This window comes from Leucopleurus acutus, assembly GCF_964270905.1.
Source record: "Leucopleurus acutus genome assembly, chromosome: 19".
Lineage (NCBI taxonomy): Eukaryota > Metazoa > Chordata > Mammalia > Artiodactyla > Delphinidae > Leucopleurus > Leucopleurus acutus.
This window is the reverse complement of record NC_139161.1, coordinates 47,606,062-47,627,480: the sequence shown is the minus strand read 5'-3', so window position 1 is coordinate 47,627,480 and position 21,419 is coordinate 47,606,062. Positions and strand designations below refer to the sequence as shown.

The 21,419-nt window shown below is 49.6% G+C and overlaps 1 protein-coding gene across 1 annotated transcript in view; it reads left to right on the top strand.

Annotated features, from left to right (window-relative positions):
* PITPNA (phosphatidylinositol transfer protein alpha) overlaps positions 1-21,419 on the top strand; it is a 40,805-nt gene that overhangs the window by 884 nt on the left and 18,502 nt on the right. The window contains exons 2-6 of the mRNA XM_082861073.1: positions 3,549-3,579; positions 8,579-8,724; positions 13,034-13,125; positions 18,411-18,418; positions 19,517-19,591. Of these exons, the coding sequence (XP_082717199.1) occupies positions 3,549-3,579; positions 8,579-8,724; positions 13,034-13,125; positions 18,411-18,418; positions 19,517-19,591 (352 nt within the window). The remainder of the gene's footprint in view (positions 1-3,548; positions 3,580-8,578; positions 8,725-13,033; positions 13,126-18,410; positions 18,419-19,516; positions 19,592-21,419) is intronic.

Here is a 21,419-nt window from a genome sequence, read left to right as displayed (position 1 = left end):
AGGGGAAGGGTATAAGGAGATAGCAGAGGGGACAGATGGTGTGACATGGTGCCCACGTGGTGGGGGCAGAGGACGAGGTATTTGGGAAAAAAGGCTTAGGATGATTGCTTGGGACTTGGAGACACTTGGGTGAGGAGTTCAAAAAATATTGGGCAGGGGCTGAAGTGATATGACGGAGTTATGGTGATGGAGAGAGCTAGGATGTTAGAAAGGGAGGAGAACAGTTTGGAAAAAGAGTATGTTTGTGAGTAAATATCCATGTTATTGGAGTTGGGGTGGGGGACAGGGCCAACGTGTCTCTGGGGGATTCTCAGTCTTGGTGCAAAGAGATGGGGAAATTGCTCTGAGGCATTGATATTTTCATAAAGCCATTGACTGAGGAAAAATGGTGAAGAGTGAGGGAGTTTCTGAGTAGTTAATGGGCGGTGGAGATGAGTGACTTCTGGTAGGAGTTGCAGGGAGATGGGCTTGCTCGTGAAATCCACGGGACTGGATGACAGGTGGGGATGTTCGGATTGCTAATCTTTCAAATATGAGATGACCCATTCCTGAAGCTCATGGTTCCAAGTAAACATCTTAGGACTTTTTTTTTTTCTTCTTCAAAGAGGAAGGATTGGGGGTGGGGGGAGAGGAGAGATTGGATGTGTACGTGCAGAACTTTCAGTGAAACTGTGCTTCCCTGGAGGGGAGGGCAAGTGGGCAGCATTCGGCCAGAAGCCCAGAAGGTCCGGAAGTGGGAGGTGTCCGGGTAGAGAGCATCTGGTGGAATTCACTTGGTAGCCAGGCAGGTGTGCTGAGAGCTGTTTCCATTTTGTCAGTGAAGGGACTTTGCCCCATCCCATCTGGTTTGCTCCTTGGAGGTGTTTAGGACTTTTGGACATAGTGTGGAGCTTTGGATAGCAAAGGGAAGAGACCCAGGTGTCATCCCAGATTGACACCTCATCTGAAGAGTGTTATTTCAAAGCCCCTCCACCTCTATTTCTTTCTTTCTTTTTCTTTTTTTTTTTTTTGGCCACACTGAGCGGCATGCGGGATCTTAGTTCCCCGACCAGGGATCGGACCCATGCCCCCTGCAGTAGAAGCGCGGAGGCTTAACCACTGGACCGCCAGGGAAGTCCCCCCACCTCTATTTCTTGACATCCGATCTGATGCTGATCCAGCCAGAGTACAGAGTTTTGTGTGGTGAGGAGGAAGAATCTTGGGAATCCAACAAGAGGAGGGCATGGTGCACTTTGGATTTTAATCTTGACTGTACAGATGACAGACTTTTCCCATTCTCCTGATTCTTTTTTTTCTATTCCCAGTTGAATCCTAGAATCTGTAGAAACCTGTAGGTTTTGTAAAGAGGGTCAGGCAGGGAAAGGAAGGGACCTTCAGAAGAGATCTGAGTGAGTTTTGAAGAGAGGTCCTCCCTTCTCAGTCTTTGTTCTCCACCCCTTGAAGCCTGCCAGGGAAAGGTCCAAGGTGCCAGGTGTGCAGAGCCTACCTGGCATCTGCGTTTCCTTTCTGCCCAACTTGTGCCCTGTGTGTGCTTGGGCGTGTGTGTGCACCCCTGGGCGGGGGACCAAGAGGGGGGCATCGGAGACACCTGGCTGTGGCTGCAGCGCTGCAGCTCTGGAGAGTGCAAGTGAAGGTCACACTGAAGTGAGCACGGCTCCAGGCCCAGCCCCGCACTGCCTCTGTGGCCCTGTCCTTTGGAATTGCACCCTATTGCTGCTGAAGTGGTTTTGCTCCCAAGGAGCCAGGGAGAAATGTCTGGGTGTGCAGCTGTCCTATAGCAGCCTCAGGGCATCCTGTCAGGAACTGGCTGATGCCCATCTCTTTTTGGGGGAGACTTACTGCCTGCCCAGGGTCTGAAGTTTGTCCCTGTTGATTTTTCTGACACTTCCTGTAACAGGATTCTCCTTGATTTGATTTCTGCAAATTCTTGGATGTGATTTTTACTGGTGTTCTTGAAGATAAAAGGCTTATTGTTTTCTAGGAAGTTTCTCCTGAGGGTGCAGAAATTGTGCCCTCCAAGTTGGAAGTATTTTTCTGCACTGTTGGCTTTCTCTAATGGGAGGACAACATTAGTGGCAGCATCCAGTAACCTGCAGGATTTACAGTATTTGAGTCATTCTGGAGGAAGGGGAGTTAGCAGGCAGTAGAGACTTGGAGCCCATTTTGTTTTTCCTGCTACTTTTCTGCTCTGTGCCTTGCCTTGAGTGTGAAGTTTTTCTCAGATCCCTCTGGGTGTCTCTTGCTATCTGGGGACCTTTGTGGGACTAGAAACTAGTGAGCAGGCTCTTTACCAGCCTGGAGCAAGGATCCCAATTGGCAGGACCACTGCATAGAAAGGAGAGCATAGCAGCACGTGCTTCACCAAGCATGCAAGATGCAGGAGGCTCCAGGGGGTTCCACCTAGGGTCTGGGAACTGAGAATCTAAGCTTGGGAGCTGACTTGATTCATAGGAATACAACTAAGCGTTTTTTTGTTTTTTGTTTTTTGTTTTTGCGGTATGCGGGCCTCTCACCGCTGCGGCCTCTCCTGTCGCGGAGCACAGGCTCCGGACGCGCAGGCTCAGCGGCCATGGCTCACGGGCCCAGCCGCTCCGCGGCATGTGGGATCTTCCCGGACCGGGGCACGAACCCGTGTCCCCTGCATCGGCAGGCGGACTCTCAACCACTGTGCCACCAGGGAAGCCCCAACCAAGCGTTTTTGTCTCAGCTCTCTGACCTCACAGTTTTGAGCTGGGGGTTGGCCGTTGCTCTGCATTACAAATGTAAGCCACCCAGAGAAGGGCCGCTGGCCCTCACACCTCTGTGTGTGGAGTTCTGACCAGTGTGGGACTTTGCTGGCCATGGCTTCTCCATCAGGTGATTGATTGGTGGTACCTCCAACAATTGGTAGTCATTGAAATGGAGAAGGAAAAGAAAGTGATCAGTTGGGGTGTCTTTGGACAGCTTCTGGTCAGGACATAAGTTAGGTGTCCTCTCTTGATGGCTTTGTGGTAGTAGCTTGTATTGTAATATGTGGCCCCAGAGCAGAGATGGTTGGTGCGTGCTCTTAGGGTGATTAATCCTCCAAGGAGCTTGGCCCCTCCCTAGCCTTTCACCTTGAGGGCTGTTGTTGGGAGGTTGGGTCCACAGAAGTAAATCCCCAGGACCTGCTTCTTTGGGTCTGAATCCTCATCTTGGCTTCGGAGTTTGCAGGGGTGAGTCCTCCTGTATCAACCTCCTATGTTAACGGAGAGAGGTAGACCCATTGGCGAGTTTTGTTGGGGAAGATATGAGTGGGAGAGAGGGAGAAGAAGACAGCTCCAAATGTGAGTCAGAGGCCTGGGAAGTAGCTGGTGAGGGGACAGGTTTGCACCGAATCACAGGGTTCTAAATGAAGTGCCAGAAGGGACAGAGGGTCGTAGCCTTGAAGCACTCGGGGCCATTCTCTGCTGGGTTTTTGACAGCGAGTGTAGCGTCACGTGCAACAAAACATTTAATACCATTCTAAGATGATGCTTTCAGAGCAGGTTTCAGAGCCTGAAGTTGATACTCTTTTCCCTCTCTTGCAGTCGAGTCATCCTACCTGTGTCTGTAGAAGAGGTAAGTCCTTTTTCTTCTTTTTATTCATAGTTGGATATACTTGCTTGTGACCCTTAGCTCAGTCGGGCTCCTGGCGGCCCACACTAGTATCTTGTGGTTTTCATGTTTGTTCTAGCATAGAGATAACCAGTACTCGATGTGAATTTTCCTGGTGCAATTTTCAGTTGAAGGAGGGCGCGTATGTATCTGACCAACTATGTGCAACCTGCCTCAAGCTGTTGACCAGCGAGATAACTTTGAATAGACACTAAACCAGCCCCTGTTACCTGCTAGAACTCAGCCTGTTTGGGGACATGTTACTGAGGGGATGAAGTACGTGCATTTCTGGGACCTCTGTGACTCAACAGGGAAGTGTGCCTGGCTCTCTCTGGTTGTGTGACAAACCAGCGGGACTGGAAATCTCTGAGGCCCTTCCTAGCCATACTCTAGGTGACTGCTAGGAAGACCGAGGCCCAGAACCCTTCTTTCACGGAGGGCAGGGAATGACAGATGGGCTTGGCTTGCCCTCTGTCCTTTTATGGTTCTTGGGCCTGACGTTCCTGTGTATAGGGGTCTGGCAGGATTTGCCACAAGAAGGTTCATAGGCCGTGCTGACTCAGAGTTGGTCTCTGGGACAGCAGAAGACTGTCACAGAGCCGCCCTTGTCCCGCCCTTTCTCTGAACTTCCTTCACTCTCCTCTCCCAGCTCAGCCTTGTTCTTTGCTCCCTTTGGAATCCACAGGCCCCTCAGCTTTCAGTTAAGCTCGACTTTGGGTGAAGCTGCTCAGCCAGTATGGTGCCCTCAGTCGCCCTCTTTCCTGCAGTGTCAGCTCTTGTGATAACTTCCACCCTGTTCCAAATATGAAATGGACCTTTGAAAACTGAGATCAGGCCAACAGAGCCCGCAGCACACTTGAGATGAGACAAATGGCTTCTTGGCGCCCAAAGAGGGTGGGCAGGCATTGGCCCCCCAGAGGATTGTCTCTGGTGGTGGGCTGTACGTCTGTTAAGAGCTGTGGAGACCTGGGGGAGGGGTCAGGGTGGGCCTCGAACGTGATGTGGGAGTTCTGGGAAAGGAGGATAAGAGAAATGAGACTGGGGAAGCTGGGGGAGGGGATAGCTGGGTAGATGCTGCGATCCCTGGAGGCCCCTGAGATGTACATGGGGCCTGGGAACCACGGGCTTGGGCCGAGAGCTGTTGGCTTGGGGGAGCCCTGCTAACCGATCTCCTTTGGGGTCCTTGCTCTCTTTATGAAAAAACAGCAAGTGATGATTTTCCAAACCAGGAGGCCAAGCAGGAAGGCCCAGCACATTACTTGCCCTGAAACTTGGGGGTCCTATGCCTCTCTCTCTGCTGTACAGGAGGATCCCACACCCCAGAGAGGAAGATGTCCCCCGGGAGTTCAGGAGTACCTCCAAGTGGTGTTTAGGGGTGAAGTGGATCATTTTTACAGGGAGTTTCTTTTTTTTTTTAATTAATTAATTAATTTATTTATGGCTGTGTTGGGTCTTCGCTGCTGCGCGCGGGCTTTCTCTAGTTGCGGTGAGCAGGGGCTACTCTTCGTTGTGGTGCATGGGCTTCTCATTGTGGTGGCTTCTCTTGTTGCGGAGCATGGGCTCTAGGCGTGTGGGCTTCAGTAGTTGTGGCACGTGGGCTTAGTTGCTCCGTGGCATGTGAGATCTTCCTGGACCAGGGCTCGAACCTGTGTCCCCTGCATTGGCAGGCGGATTCTCAACCACTGCGCCACCAGGGATGCCCCTGCAGGGAGTTTCTTGATGGAATGACAGGTGGGAGTGTCTCTGGGAGGTGTGGCAGACCCAGGAGGGCCAGCACTGTCCGGGGGCACCTCTTGGCTGATTGCTTATGGTGGAGCCAAGCACGGAGGGAAAGGGGAACTCACCTTGAGAGCGTCCACAATTGGCGGTTTTCAGTTTGTGGTTGTTTGTTTTTGGAGCATTGAGGAAATTGTGGGGTGAACTGAGCCTGAAAGCAGAAGCTTGGGAAGTAAGCACTGGTTACGATTCCCCTGTAAGCCTGGTGATGGTCAACGCATTCTCAGCCATAAACCACTGATGAGAAAGCAGTGCTTGGCCTGTGAAGCAGGAGCTGCTCTTTTGATGGCTTGAACCTTGGTTCCAGGAGATCAGAAAATCTTGAATGCGGAAGCCAAAGAAGAGATAAGTAATGACCAACCTTCTCAGAGTCTTTATCGATAACCCAGCCTGACTAACGGTTCCCATGGGAACAGCCCAGTGTCATGTGGCTGTTGGATTCACTTCCCAATTGGAGGCCCTCAGAGCTTTCTGATTTGGAAGGGGAATGAAAAGAGAATAGAGAAGCCCCTGTCTTTATGACCATCCTGATGGCTTGAATCAATGTTTTGGGGTAAAATCAGCTTCTGGCTGGCCAGAGCCTTTGGCCTAACACTCACTGTGCAGGGTTTCTGGACGTTCTGCAGCAAAGCAAGAGAGCCCTGGCTGTGTAACGTGGTGTGTCCGCCAGTGGTTCCTTGCTCAGTTCGGGCCGCCTTTTCCCCCTACTGTGGGTAGGGCTGTTTTACTTCTCATTTCCAGAGATGCATGGCACCATGCCCCTTTGGTGCCTGGGCTGGCAGGTCCATGGGGGTGGGACCAACAGCTGTGCTGTTTTTCATGACATGTTTCAGGCGCACCCACTACATCTTCCTGGGCTCCCACTCCCAGATTGCCAAAGTGGTGGAGTCTCTGTTTTCCTTAGCTGTCTTCTTTCTTGGGAACAAGGGAGCAGATCTCCAGGGCAGGGAGCACTGTCCTGGGCCAGAGGAGGCTGGAATCCTCGTCTCCTTGGGGCTCTTTATCTGATTTAATGTTCTGATCCCCATCCCCCATCTCTACCCCATCTGAGTCTGGCTGCTTTCTGCCTTCCCAGGGTGCAGAGCCATGGTGCCAAAGGGAACCCTCTGACATGAAGAGTGTCCCTCACTTGTAGCTTGTGGAGGCGAGTCTTATTCGCCCCTTAGGATTAACAAAACTGCCTTACATGTCTCATTGGGATTAAAGGATCAGAATATCAAGAGAGATTAAAAGGGGAAGATGCCAGCCCAACACACTGATCCTCTTAGAGCCTGCCCTCTGATTCCTGCAGCTGAAGAGGAACCAAATGAAGGGGATTAGTCTCTGCCGGGGCCCCTCCCCAAGCAGCACCACCAGCCAGCCCCCCAGTCCCCTCCACCGGCCTGGTAAAACTGGCCTCCCCTTCCCTTTAGGACTGCTGAGTCAGTGGTTAGATGTTCTTATGACTCTTCTCTGAAACAGAATTACTGCTGCCTCCTAGGAACCCCCGGCTCAGCCAAACCCTGACCCACTTGATAGGGGATTTCATGTGTGCCTCTGTTAGGGGGTGGACTTGGAAAGGCAGAGGGACAGCCTGGGGTTCCCTGGGGGCATTGAGGCAGCCCTGATGTTGCTCTGGATTAGCAAGGTCAAGGTGACTGGCTCTCACCCAGATGTTCCTCTTTACAGGATTAACCCAGCCTTGACGGTTTGCCTGGGCCTTTCCTTGGCATCCTGCGCTGCGTTTTTGCTTTGGAAGTTAGGGCTCTTTCGGCTTCGTGGTGAACAGTGAATTGTCCTGGTGAGCTGCCTCACCTCCTTCCGTGTTTTGCCCAGAAACGTCTCTGTGGTGCTTAGGAGGCTGCCGGGTAGAGCAGGCCTCAAAGGGAGAACGACCTTTGTCTTTCACTCCTGAGAGTACCAGGAGTTTGGGGAAGGGGCGTGGAGGGTGAGGAAAATCGATCCCCACCCCTCCCCAAACTATAATCCAGTTTCTTTTTCTCATACTCCCTAAACTGTTGTGCCTGGTGGCATTGGCCGTGATAGGGAAGATGCATCCTTTGGTATAGGCGAAACTTCCTGCTTTAATGATTGCGTTCATTCTCTTTTCACCTAATTTTTCCCTCTAGACAGCTTCCCTCAGAGAGAAGGGAGCAGAAGGGCCAGGCCTGGGCACTGCCCAGGTCATTGGCCCTAATACTGAGTTGTCTTGAGGGATCAGAGGAGGCCAGTGATCTTGACTGGTGACTTGATAGGGTGGCATGTGACCCAAATAAAGGAAAACTAGGCTTTGGCCATCTAGTAAGTGCCAACATAGAGGGTGCGCCCAGCCAGCACTGTGGGGTAGGAATCTGTGCTGTCTAATACGGGAAGCAGGGCGCCTGCTTCAGCCCCACCAGGAAGCAGGGAAGCCTCAGGAGGTTTGGTTGCCTGCAGGACTGCTCTGGGAGCTGCTGGCAGGGTGAGGAGGGGCCCAACGCTGGAGAAGAAACAAGTAGATGAGCCAGTTTTTTGTTTTTTTTTTTTTTTCCCCAGTACGCAGGCCTCTCACCGTTGTGGCCTCTCCCGTCGAGGAGCACAGGCTCCGGACGTGCAGGCTCAGCGGCCATGGCTCACGGGCCCAGCCGCTCTGCGGCACATGGGATCTTCCTGGACCGGGGCACGAACCCATGTCCCCTGCATCGGCAGGCGGACTCTCAACCACTGCGCCACCAGCAAAGTCCCGATGAGCCAGTTTTATAGCAGGGGTTGTGGATTTCACAGTGCACTGGGTACCTTTCTTTACAAGAAGTCATGTCTTAGGACCTGTTTAAATGAATGGGATAAAGAGATTTCTAACAACCAACCCAGATCTTGTTTGGGGATCTGGGACCAAAGGCAGGTCCAGGGCAAAAACTACCTTGGACTCTATTTTCTGGATAGTGGTGTGAGATTAAGCATATTCACCTGCCTCCTGAAGCCTTGAAGTAGGATGTGAAAATGGGAAAGATGAAATTAAACACACCTGATGGCTAAAGAGAGGCCACGGAGCAGCTTTTCTTAGTGGCTCTCGGTGGATTTGGGCAAGGCCACATGAGAAACTGCGGGATGAGCTCCCGGATCAGGGGGTCCCAGAGCGATCTAATTGGACAGTTCTGGCAACTGGACTGTGTGCAGCCATCGAGAAGATTCTGTGTTGGCAGTAACTCCCGTCTCTCTGTTTCTTCAGTATCAAGTAGGGCAGCTGTACTCTGTGGCTGAGGCCAGCAAAAATGAAACGGGTGGTGGTGAAGGTGTGGAGGTCCTGGTGAATGAGCCCTATGAAAAGGACGGCGAGAAAGGCCAGTACACGCACAAGATCTACCACTTACAGAGGTAGGTGGCTGCGCGGCAGAGCGAAGGCGTCCTGGTATCAAAGTGGAGACGGCGGATCATTCGGGGTGTTTTCTGAGTTGTTAGCTGGTTGATCAAGTTGCTTCACCTGTGAGAGTAGGTAGAGGTAGTTCTTCTTTGCTCATTTAAAGGGTTGTTTGTTTTTATTATTATTCTTTATTTTATTTATTTTTTGCAGTACGCGGGCCTCTCACTGTTGTGGCCTCTCCCGTGGATGCGCAGGCTCAGCGGCCATGGCTCATGGGCCCAGCTGCTCCGCGGCATGTGGGGTCTTCCTGGACCGGGGCACAAACCCGTGTCCCCTGCATTGGCAGGTGGACTCTCAACCACTGCGCCACCAGGGAAGCCCACATGTCGTATCTTTAAACAAATGTGCTAGAAGTTGTTTCACCAGTCTTCTCTTGACGTGTATTTACAGTCATTTCCAGATGTTTACATACAGTACTCCACTAAACTCCTTCTGCACAAATCTTTTGATGTACCCAATGTGTGTAAATCTATAGTAAATGTTCCTACAAGTAGAATTGTGGGGTCAGGTAGTATTTTAAATTCTGATATTGTGAAATCAGCTACCGGAGAAATTTTGGTACCTCTCTTTGGATCAAAGCCATAAGTATTTAAGAGTATGGCTTGAACTGATTGGTGTACCAAAATCCATTGCAAACCATACAATTGCTGAATCCCTAACCAAGACAGTAATGTTTCAGTAAACTGTAAGCTGGCCCAAAGGACACTGAAAGCCATGGTAAACATACACCAGCTTGAATGGAAATTGAATCAATCTAGTTTTAGAAACTACCCAGTACTGGAAAAAATAAACCTGCTATTTTTTTTTAATTGTGGTAAAATGTACATAACACAAAATTCACCATTCTTACCATTTCTTAAAAAATATTTACTTATTTATTTATCTGGTTGCACTGGATCTTAGTTGCGGCAGGCAGGCTCCTTAGTTGTGGCATGCATGTGGGATTTAGTTCCCGGACCAGGGCTCGAACCTGGGCCCCCTGCATTGGGAGCACGGAGTCTTATCCATTGTGCCACCAGGGAAGTCCCACCATTTTTAAGTTCAGTGGCATTGAGTAACATTCACATTGTTGTGCAACTTAAACCTGAACCTTAATCTCTAGTCAGTTAAACTGAGCAAAGCAGTTTCATTTTCATTTGGTAAACTCGCTGATTTAATGTAGTCTGCTGATCTAGGGATGTAAAAGTGCCAGCCCAGAGGGGTCCAGGATTTTGTGAGTGCCAGAGCCAGGAAGAGAACAACACTGAAGTGGGGAAAAAAATCTCATCAAAGGACTTCCTGGTGGTCCAATGGTTAAGACTCCCTTCTTCCACTGCAGGGGGCACGGGTTTGATCCCTGGTCGGGGAACTGAGATCCCACATGCCGCGTGGTGAGGTCAAAAAGTTAAAAAAACAAAACAAAACAAAAAAACTCACCAGGATCCCATTTCCTTGACATTGTGCTCTTTTCCCTCCATGCCTTCTCCTCGTCCTCCTCTGAGTTGACTGCCAACCAATCCTTACTGAGCCATTAACTGTTGATTAGAATAAGGCTTAAGACACACCTTCTGGGGCTTCCCCTGTGGCGCAGTGGTTAAGAATCCGCCTGCTAATTGCAGGGAACATGGGTTCGAGCCCTGGGCTGGGAAGATCCCACATTGCCGCGGAGCGACTAAACCCTGTGCCACAACTACTGAGCCTGCACTCTAGAACGCGCAGGCCACAACTACTGAAGCCCTTGTGCCACAGCTACTGAAGCCTGTGAACCTAGAGCCCGTGCTCCGCAACAGGAGAAGCCACTGCAATGAGAAGCCCGCGCACCACAACAAAGAGTTACCCCCGCTCACCGCAGCTAGAGAAAGCCTGTGTGCAGCAACGAAGACCCAGCGCAAACAAAAATTAATTAATTAAAAAAAGACACACTTTCCCCACAGCACATTTGTATTTTTTAAAGAGAACTTTGAAAAGAGATAGTGAGGCTGGTAGTAGGGGCCAGTTGGTTCCTCAAGACTCAGCTGGTCCAGCCAAAGTGGCAGAGAGGAGGTCTGTACATATGGAGGGTGGGACATGTCTCACCTTCTCCCTTATGGAGAGGGTGGAAACTTTGAACTGCTACCTACCACTGCTCTTAACCCCAAAACACCCAGTTGCCAAGAAAAGAAAAGAAAACCAACAGTAAAGAAAAGAAAACCAACAGTGCTGAATGCCATGACCACCTCCCCTCATGAGGACCAAAGCCGTTAGTTGTCCCAAATCAGAAACCATGGATTCACAACACCCTCTTCCTTATTCGTCTTATCAAGTCCTTTTTTTTTTTAAAGATTTATTTATTACTTATTTGTTTTATTTTATTTTTGGCTGCATCGGGTCTTAGTTGCGTCACGCGGGATCTTTATTGAGGCATGCGGGATCTTTCACTGCGGCACACGAGCTTCTCGCTAGTTGCGGCGTGCAGGTTTTTCTCTCTAGTTGTGGCGCATGGGTTCCAGAGCATGTGGGCTCTGTAGTTTGCCGCACACGGGCTCTCTATTTGAGGCTCAGGAGCTCAGTAGTTGTGGTGCGTGGGCTTAGTTGCCCCACGGCATGTGGGATCTTAGTTCCCTGACCACAGATCGAACCTGTGTCCCCTGTATTGTAAGGCGGATTCTTTAGCACTGGACCACCAGGGAAGTCCCTCATCAAGTCCTTTTGAGTCCATCTCCTTGGTTATCTCCAGCGTTTCCATTTCCTTCCATCATCTCTTGTCTGGATTACCACAGCAGCTCCTAACTGGTCTCCATGCTTTCCACTTCTCCGCACAGCTCCAAGCGTTCTGTCCAGAAGGAGATCTGTTGCTCCCTAGCTTAGAAGCTATAGATGGCCCTTTGCCCTCGGGATAAAGTCCATCCTCTTTGTTGCAGCTACAAGATCTTTTATGACCCAGCCTCTGCTTGTTCTCCTGTATTCCTCACCTCATACCTTACACCAGCTACTCTGAACTTCTCTCTCTTCCCCCCAGCTTTTCCCACCCCACTTCCGTCCTCTTGTCTAGCTCAGTCCTACCCACTGGCTACTCTGTGTAAACCTTCCTTTCCCTGGGGAGCCTCCCCATGCACCGTGTTCTCACAGTGCTCTGCCTGGTTAGTTCCACTCCTCACTAGAACGGAAGCTCCCTGAGGGCAGGAGCCATGTCTGTGTGATTCCTACATGCATCGTGGTGCCTAACTCATAGAAGTACGTACCTGAATGAGTGTGGCCAAGAGCGGGTGGATCTCAGTGGGCTGCTCTGTGTGTTCCGAGTTAGCTGTGTCCTGGAGGTAGCTCTTTTTCTTAGGCATCAGGCACTAAGCTAATGAGGTTGTTGGAGCCTGCTAAGACTGCGTAGATTACCAGTTAAAAGCTGAGGCAGAGGAATACACATACCTTTTTTTAAATAAAAGAAACAAAAAGAGCTCATAGGGTACCTGCTGCTCTGTAACCTGAGATAAGAATTGAATGGAAGAAAATATTTTGTCCTGGGAGGCAGATGGCCCTGAGGCCCTCCTGGCTGCCCAGAACTGACCCTAGGAGATCAAGTCATCTTGGATCCCATATTCCAGGTTAGTCAGCCAGCCACTCTAGTCCACCCTTGAAGACATCTCATCCTTGCAACGTGTAGTACCATGCCCTGGGCCCAGTGAGCTCTGGAGGAGTGCGTAATGATAGCGTAAGGACTGATAAGCCGTGGCCGGTAGCCCGGGGCCTCACCTGCTGTCCTGTTCCTGGAGGGTAGGGGGCCAAGTTGCGGCTGGATGTTAGTAGCCAGCTGAGCTGGGGTGTCAGGCTCTGACAGGTGGCTTTTCACACACAGAGTAACCTGCTGGTCTCAGGGGAGCTTGCGTGTCAACTCCCCACAAAGAAGCTGGAGCTGTAGCCTGGAGAATGTGCAGTAGAAGCCCATTGTCTTCTTTTTTTTAAATTATTTATTTATTTATTTATTTTTGGCTGTGTTGGGTCTTTGTTGCTGCACACGGGCTTTCTCTAGTTGTGGCGAGCGGGGGCTACTCTTCGTCGTGGTGCGCGGGGTTCTCATTGTGGTGGCTTCTCTTATTGCAGAGCACGGGCTCTAGGTGATCAGGCTCAGTAGTTGTGGCGCACGGGCTTAGTTGCTCCACGGCATGTGGGATCTTCCCGGACCGGGGCTCGAACCCATGTCCCCTGCCTTGACAGGCAGATTCTTAACCTCTGTGCCACCAGGGAAGTCCTTAGCCCATTGTCTTCTAACTCTCTCCTCTACTTCTCTTCTCAACCCTTTTCTCACTACAGCAAAGTGCCCACATTTGTTCGAATGCTGGCCCCGGAGGGAGCCCTGAATATACATGAAAAAGCGTGGAATGCCTACCCTTATTGCAGAACAGGTGAGTGCAGAGCTGGAATTTGGGCCCCAGGGTGGATGGAGGGTGTGGTCAAGTAGGCCCAGGGGTGGCAGTGAATTGGGGTTTTGTGTCCCACCTTCATTTTCCAGATTAAGCCAGTGGAAGGATGAGCTTGGGGTCTCCCTTCAGGCCGGTGGTGAGTGCCAGTGTTGTCTAGTGCAATTTGGCAGCCATCTGGGTGGGAACCACCAAGTAGCCATGGCCCAAGATGGCATAGAGCCAATCCCTCCTATTTGGGGATGCTATGATAATTTTGGTTTTTACTGATTACAAAAGTAATGTCCTCTGTCTTGGAGAATACATATAAACAAGAAAATAATCACCCATGATCCTTTCATTTCTAGTCACTGTTAACATTTTAGTGTCTTTCTAATCCTTTTTTAAAATGCTTTCATATACACATGTATATAAAGTCTCCAGACACGTTTTTCAGCCAAATTTTGGGTCAAATCATACTAATTATTAAATTGTTCATTTTTAGTTAGTAAATGGGAACCTTTTCTCTGTCACTACATATAGTCTATTGTTTAAAATTTATTAATAGTTGCATAGTATTCCATTGTATGAATGTACTGGGATCTTTTTAAGCTACTCCCTTATTGTTAGATACTGAAATTTCCAGTTTTAATAGGGTGTATTCATGTTTGGCTTGAAAAGCAGCAGTGAGGCCCAGGGACTTTTGAGAGAGGCAGTCTTAAGAAGGGGCCTTGCAGGGTGACCTTCCTGCGCTGGAGAAGGGCCAGACCTAGACACCAAGGAAACATAGCAAAGAAAACCCTGATGTTGTTGGGGAAAAGTTGAAATAAGCCCAATGTTTGATGACAAAGGATTTAGAAACAGCTAGCCCCCGAGTATGTTGTATAACACCTGCAGTCCGAGCCCTGAATCAGTGGCTTCCACTAGACCAGCATGGTGCATGGTTTGGTGTTGTTTTTGGCTGCACCATGTTGATTGTGGGATCTCAGTTCCTTGACCAGGGATTGAACCCAGACCTTGGCAGTGAAAGCGCTGAGTCCTAATTAGCAGACCACTAGGGAACTTCCTAGACCAGCATGTTCTATAGTTGAAGGTGGGATTAGGACTGGAATTATTCTCTTAATCTTCCCTAGTCTCCTATCTGGAGTTTCTAGAAAGGAAAGATTTGAACCTTCACAGAGAACTTTCTATTCTAGACATTCTGGGATTCTAGCGGGGGGGTCTCTAGAGGTCCCCTGGAAGGTCCCCGACTGTGAGTTAAGTGGCTTTTCCTCCAGCCAGTCTACATTTGTTGGCACAGACAGTCTGCCTGCCAGCCTCTGCTTACACTTCTCTTACTTGTTGGGACCTGGCACTCCCTAGATTGTATCTGATGAGGAAGATACATGTGGTCCTTATCCCGTTGACTTTGGGAATGACTAAAGTCTAGATCACAGGGTCATTGCTCTCTTCAGTCCTGCACAGGTTCAAGAACATTTTGTATCAGGACATGCACAGTCATTGGTGGGACCTGGGATGTGTAATGCTTAGAGTTTTATTGCTGTAGCTGAAAATGCAAACATCACTATTCCCTAATCAGCAGGCAGGAAGCTGTTCAATTCTTGGAAAAGAGGCACATACACACTTTCTTAAAAGACACTGTGGGGGCTTCCCTGGTGGCGCAGTGGTTGAGACTCCACCTGCCGATGCAGGGGACACGGGTTCGTGCCCCGGTCCGGGAAGATCCCACATGCCGCGGAGCGGCTGGGCCCATGAGCCATGGCCGCTGAGCCTGCACGTCCAGAGCCTGTGCTCCGCAATGGGAGAGGCCACAACAGTGAGAGGCCCGCGTACCGCAAAAAAAAAAAAAAAAAAAAAAGTGTGCACAGTGGCTGGGTGTGTCTGGTCTAGGGCCAAAGATGAATTTTCTTGATGTGTAAGAGAATTGCATTGAGCTTGTGTCGTAAGAACCTTAGCCAACTTGGCATGAAGGAGGCAAATGGATAGGGTGGACTGCTGCATGCCTGGGGCGGGGTTCTGGGTACACAGCTTGTGCCAACTGAGAGATGCCACTGTCCTCTGTAATTCTGGGGAGAGTGTGCTGCAGCTGACATGGGCATTTTTCTAGACACCACATGTTCATTCGCATCTTCTGATCCTTGGCCAAAAGAAGAAAAATGTAATTTCTAAATACTCCGTGAAGAGGAGAGGCAAGGAGCAGGGGAGAGGAGGTTGGCTTCTTCAACGGGTGCTGACTTTACAGTCACACCCCAGCTTCATTACAGAATGAATGTCTTCTTTTTTATATATAAATTTATTTATTTTATTTTTGGCTGCGTTGGGTCTTCGTTGCTGCATGCGGGCTTTCTCTAGCTGCGGTGAGGGGGGGTTACTCTTTGTTGTGGTGCACGGGCTTCTCACTGCAGTGGCTTCTCTTGTTGCAGAGCACGGGCTCTAGGTGCACAGGCTTCAGTAGTTGTGGCTGGCAGCCTCTAGAGCGCAGGCTCAGTAGTTGTGGCGCACGGACTTAGTTGCTCCACAGCATGTGGGATCTTCCCGGATGAGGGATCGAACCCATGTCCCCTGCACTGGCAGGGGGATTCTTAACCACTGCGCCACCAGGGAAGCCCAGAATGAATGTCTTGAATCTTAGATCTGTTCAGTTAGCCGTTGCTCTTTTAAAAAGAGATATAAACAAGGAAGGCTATGTCCAGTTCCCTCTGGGGGCTGGTGGGAGAAAGATTATCAATTCAAACTCTTAGGTTGGCCTAAGTAGATCAGAGTTTGAGGTGAGATGGATACAGGAGTGTGGAGTGAAACTCCACATGCCTCTTGGAAGGCTCTCACCTTGTTCTCAGTGGAATGAAGTTGGCTGTGGAAAACTCTACTTATTATCAGCTCTTTCTATCCTCTTACCTTATTTCTCTCTGTTTCTTTTCCCCTGATGCTCATGACTTGGGACATGAGGAGGGGGTAAGATGGGACTGGGTCTGTGAGTGAAAGTAGGAAGAGACACTTGCTTTAGCAGCACATGTACTAAAACCGGAACGATACAGAGAAGATTAGCATGGCCCCTGTGCGTGGATGACACGCAAATTCATGAAGCGTTCCATTAAAAAAAAGAAAGAAAGTAGGAGGAAGAAAATAAATGTTTCTCCTCCTTCCTCTTCCTGTAACCTTAACCCTGGGCTGAATACAGTCTCAATAAAGCCATAGTTTGTTTGTTTGTTTATAGCAGTGCCACATGGCATGTGGAATCTCAGTTTCCCAGCCGGGGATCGAACCCTCGCCCCCTGCATTGGAAGCACGGAGTCTTAACCACTGGACCACCAGGGAAGTCCCAAAGCCATAGTTTTTAAAAAGTACCTTACTGGTCTCATTGGAGAGCCCTGTTTTCCAACTGCAGACGGTTTCCTGAGACCTTTCCAGTGTACATAGGATTGCAGTTTGAAGAAAAGGGAAGGCTCCGAATGCAGAGGTGTTTGGAGGCTAGAGAGGTGTTTGGAGGCCTTGAGGCTAGAGAAGATTGGGAAAGATTGTTTGGTCACCCACATTGGCATTAAAGGCCAGGGAGGGCGTTCACCCTCGTAGGTTCACAGACCTAATTTGTCAGAACTAAATGGATCTGTTTCTCAGGATCTCAGAAAGACCTATATACGAGACCCCCAAATGCCAATATATTAAGTCATATTGAAATACAAAATTACTAATGAAAACCAAGATATTCCTGTTTGCTGAGTAGGGCATTCTTTCCTTGTGGACTCTTCTGCATAGAAAACCAAATTATAATCAGAAAGCCAACATGTAGTGAAAACATCCACTTGCTTAAGTGATCAGACCCTTGTGTCTGTGGTGTTTTGTTTTGTTTTTTTAAACAAATTTATTTATTTATTTTTGGCTGCATTGGGTCTTTGTTGCTGCACGCGGGCTTTCTCTAGTTGCAGTGAGCGGGGGCCACTCCTCGTGGTGCACGGGCTTTTCATTGCGGTGTCTTCTCTTGTTGTGGAGCATGGGCTCTAGGTGCATGGGCTTCAGTAGTTGTGGCACGCGGGCTTAGTTGCTCTGCAGCATATGGGATCTTCCCAGACCAGGGCTCAAACCCGTGTCGCCTGCACTGGCAGGCGGATTCTGAACCACTGCGCCACCAGGGAAGTCCCGCCTTGTGTCTGTTGATTAGCACTTTCTGTCCCAACAGAGGCCAAACTAGGAGAAAGTTGCTCGGAGAGCATAGACTCAGAATCAGGTGGTTAGTGGGAGAACCTTGGGGCCTAGTGTCATCAAACCAGGCCAACCTGACACTCAGGATGGGGCTGCTAGATGTGCCACGTACACAGCCCAGGGCTCTTGCTCCCAGAACAGTGCTGGAGAATTTCTGCCAAACTGGTCTCTTTGGACTCGCCCTTGATGGATATTATACCCTTCATTTCCTTTTTTGTTAAACTAATAACAGGGCAGTTATTTCAATAGCCCTTTTAGTTATAATCTTGATCTGATGCTTTCTTGCAAGTATCTTCCGTTGGATTCAGGGAAATTACTGATAGTCTCTTGGGTTGTTTCTATACAAGGTGGATCTTATCCCTTATATTTCAAATTCTCCTCATCTCAATCTCAGAGGTAACCTTAGTTTCAGTTTTAGAGTTATGGAATTTGACTGTTAGCCCCATGTACTGTCAGATGGGGCAGTGTGGCATCCATCTGAAATTGCGATAACTGCCAAAGTCAGAGGGTACAGAATGATCTGGGCTGTGGTCAGGAGGAAGGCTAGTCTATTCCCCAGTGACATTAGAGCTGCAGTCATTTTCTCTGATAAATAATTGAACGGTGCTTTCCGAGGGGGTCTCATTACAATGATCAGGAGTGTGGAGGGTGAGAGGTTTGGTTACAGTGAGAGGAAGGATGCAGAGGGCAGATAGACAGTGCCTGGCCTACAGTGCCCTGCTCTGTGCCCCGGGAAGTGGGGGTGGGGGGACACCAGGTGACACTCCGACGGCAGAGCAGCGGGTCTCCGCGCTTCAACTCATCAGAACTGTTCCCTGTCTTTGCCCAACTGGGAAGAGTCCTGAGGAGCCTGTAGTGGCATCGCTTTAATTAAATTCCATATTTGGTCTTTGGGGACTTTGTATGAGTGAAACTTGAGAGTTGCTGCATTTGAGGTACCAGATGTACTCGCTGGGGCTTGGAGAGTGACTGTGGAGTGCCCCAGGGAGTGGAGAATTCTTTGCTTCCGTGCTCCCTGGGGGTGAGGGCTGGATATTTTATTTATCCTCATTAATCTTTTTCTTTCTTTTTTCCATGTCCTTGCCTTGGAGCAGTTATTACAGTAAGTATTTTCAGGGGGTTGGAACTGTAGGTGATTTATAAGAAAGGGAAAAATAAAAATGGAACTGCCCCGGAGACTCCTGGGTATTCCTCTCTTTCTCTTGGGTGACTTTTGGAGCTTTTGAGGCTTAATCCTTTCAGTCCTAATGAGGAACTTGTTAATTGGCAAAATGGCTTCTTGCTTGAAGCTACACTGGCAGGTGGCTTTGGAGGTGCAGCAGTCAGGACTGTGGCATACTAGCCCCAGGTCTCACGTGTACAGAATGATGCAAGGCTGTCCCCTGCTTGCCCCAGGTTTGGCCTTCCCAGGGTTGTACAGGAAGCTTCAGTTCAGCTGACCCGATTGTGACTTTCCCATTGGGGCGTTTGTTGACCCCAGGGAGCACTGGCCCTTGGCAAAATTGAGAAATCAGCACGGTTTCTTTTCCAGGCCCAGCCCCGCTGTCAGTGCCCCTTCTCTCCACCCTTCAGCATCCTCATCCAGGTGCCTTGTCCCTGCTGGTAAATGTAAGAAGTTTCTGGGGACCTCATTCCCACTGAGGAGTTAGGGGGTTAACGTGTTCCTCCTTTGAGTAGTTCCAACTTTTTAAAGGCACTAAGGGAGGAGGCTGATAATTAGCATGAAGGGTTGAATTAGCAAAAGGCTGGCTGGGGAGAACGGGCGCGGGTGGGGAACACATTTGGTTGGCTGGGAAGTCTCCCCGTGCTCTTCCCACGCTGCCAGTCAGCCGTTATGCCCTGTGCATGAGGCAAATAGGAGAGATACACGGATTAAATACATGGATTTTGAAGCCAGACACAACTGAGTTTGAGGCCCAGCTCTGTCATTATCTCTCTGCCATTGGACAAGTCCCCTCACGCCTTTGAACGTAACTTTCCTTGACTATAAGACAAGGGTGGTATTACTACAGCCATCGCAGGCTGGGGTGAGGATTGAACGAGATAACACTCACCCGGCATACTGTGGGCTCCTGGTACAGTTAGCTGTTACTATAAGGCAGAGGCTGGGGTCTCTCGACTGCCCGTGAGCAAGTAGGGGGGATGGTGACTCTCCAGCGTTGAGCCTGGTGACTGTAAGGTATTTTTTTTCCCCTTCCAGAATGAATACATGAAAGAAGACTTTCTGATTAAAATTGAAACCTGGCACAAACCAGATCTTGGCACCCAGGAGAATGTAAGTAGCACTTCCCAGGAGCCCCGAGGACTTCCAGGCCCCAGGACAGGGTGTTGAGGCTCCATCCATGCCAAGGGGTCTGATCCATGGTCCCCTTTTTCCTGGCCAGGCAGGCAGTAGCCTGTGCCCAGATCTGTCCTACCAGGGTGGAATTGCTCTGTCTCTAATCTGGAAAATATGATCTCCAAGACTCTTTATAGGACCTCTCCTAGTGCTGGGATTGGTCTAAAAATGTAACTCCTGGCACAGAGGAGGTGAATTTTTAAACCATCAAAATTAGGGAATTCCCTGGCAGTCCAGTGGTTAGGACTTGGTGCTTTCACTGCCAGGGCCGGGGTTCAATCCCTGGTTGGGGAACTAAGATCCCGTAAGCCAGGCTTCCCTGGTGGCGCAGTGATTAAGAATCCGCCTGCCAATGCAGTGGACACGGGTTCGAGCCCTGGTCCAGGAAGATCCCATATGCCGTGGAGCAACTAAGCCCCTGCCCCACAACTACTGAGCCTGTGCTCTAGAGCCTGCGAGCCGCAACTACTGAGCTTGTGTGCCACAACGACTGAGCCCGCGTGCCACAACTACTGAAGCCTGCCTGCCTAGAGCCCGTGCTCCACAACAAGAGAAGCCACTGCAATGAGAAGCCCGTGGACCGTGACAAAGAGTAGCCCCCGCTCGCCGCAACTAGAGAAAGCCCGTGCACAGCAACAAAGACCCAATGCAGCCAAAAATGATAAATAAGTAAAATAAATAAATTTATTTAAAAAAAAAGATCCTGTAAGCCATGTGGAGTGGCCAAGAAAAAAAAAAAGAAAGAAAATTACAGCCTCTGTAGAGCACAATTTGCCAGTACTCTTTAAATTTAAAATACAGGGGCTTCCCTGGTGGCGCAGTGGTTAAGAATCCGCCTGCCAGTGCAGGGGACACAGGTTCAAGCCCTGGTCCGGGAAGATCCCACATGCCACGGAGCAGCTAAGCCTGTGCGCCACAACTACTGAGCCTGCGCTCTAGAGCCCACAAGCCACAACTACTGAGCCTGTGTGCCGAAACTACTGGACCCCGTGCTCTGCAATGGGAAGCCACCACAATGAGAAGCCCGCGCTCTGCAACAAAGAGTAGCTGCTCACTGCAGCTAGAGAAAGCCCGCTTGGAGCAACGAAGACCCAACGCAACCAAAAATAAATAAATAAAATAAATTTATAATAAATAAAATAAAATACACCTATCCTTCATCCCAGCAATTCCACACCTAGGAATTTATACTACAGTTATGTTTTCACATGTATGAAATAGCTTATATACAAGGAGATTCATCTCAGAATTCTTTGTGTACCCAAAGGTTAAAAACAACATAAAAGCCTATCAGTAGGACCCTGTTAAAGAAATTGTTGTGCAGCCATTAAAAAGAACCAGCAGGGAACAGTCTTCAACATACACTGTTCAGTGGAACAAGCACGATGTGAAACAGTGTGTATACATGCTACCATCTGTATTAAAAGAAAAATCTCTACACTTGAATGTTTAGCAGTGGTGGTACTTGGGAGTGGACTTGAAGACAAGAGAAAGAGTTATACGCTTTATCATATCCTTTTGTGCATTTTGTAAATTTATTTATTTTTGGCCGCGTTAGGTCTTCGTTGCTGCGCGTGGGCTTTTCTCTAGTTGCGGAGAGCAGGGGCTACTCTTTGTTGTGGTGCACGGGCTTCTCGTTGCAGTGGCTTCTCCTGTTGCAGAGCACAGGCTCTAGGCCTGCAGGCTTCAGTAGTTGTGACACACGGCCTTAGTTGCTTCGCAGCTTGTGGGATCTTCCCGGACCAGGGCTCAAACCCGTGTCCCC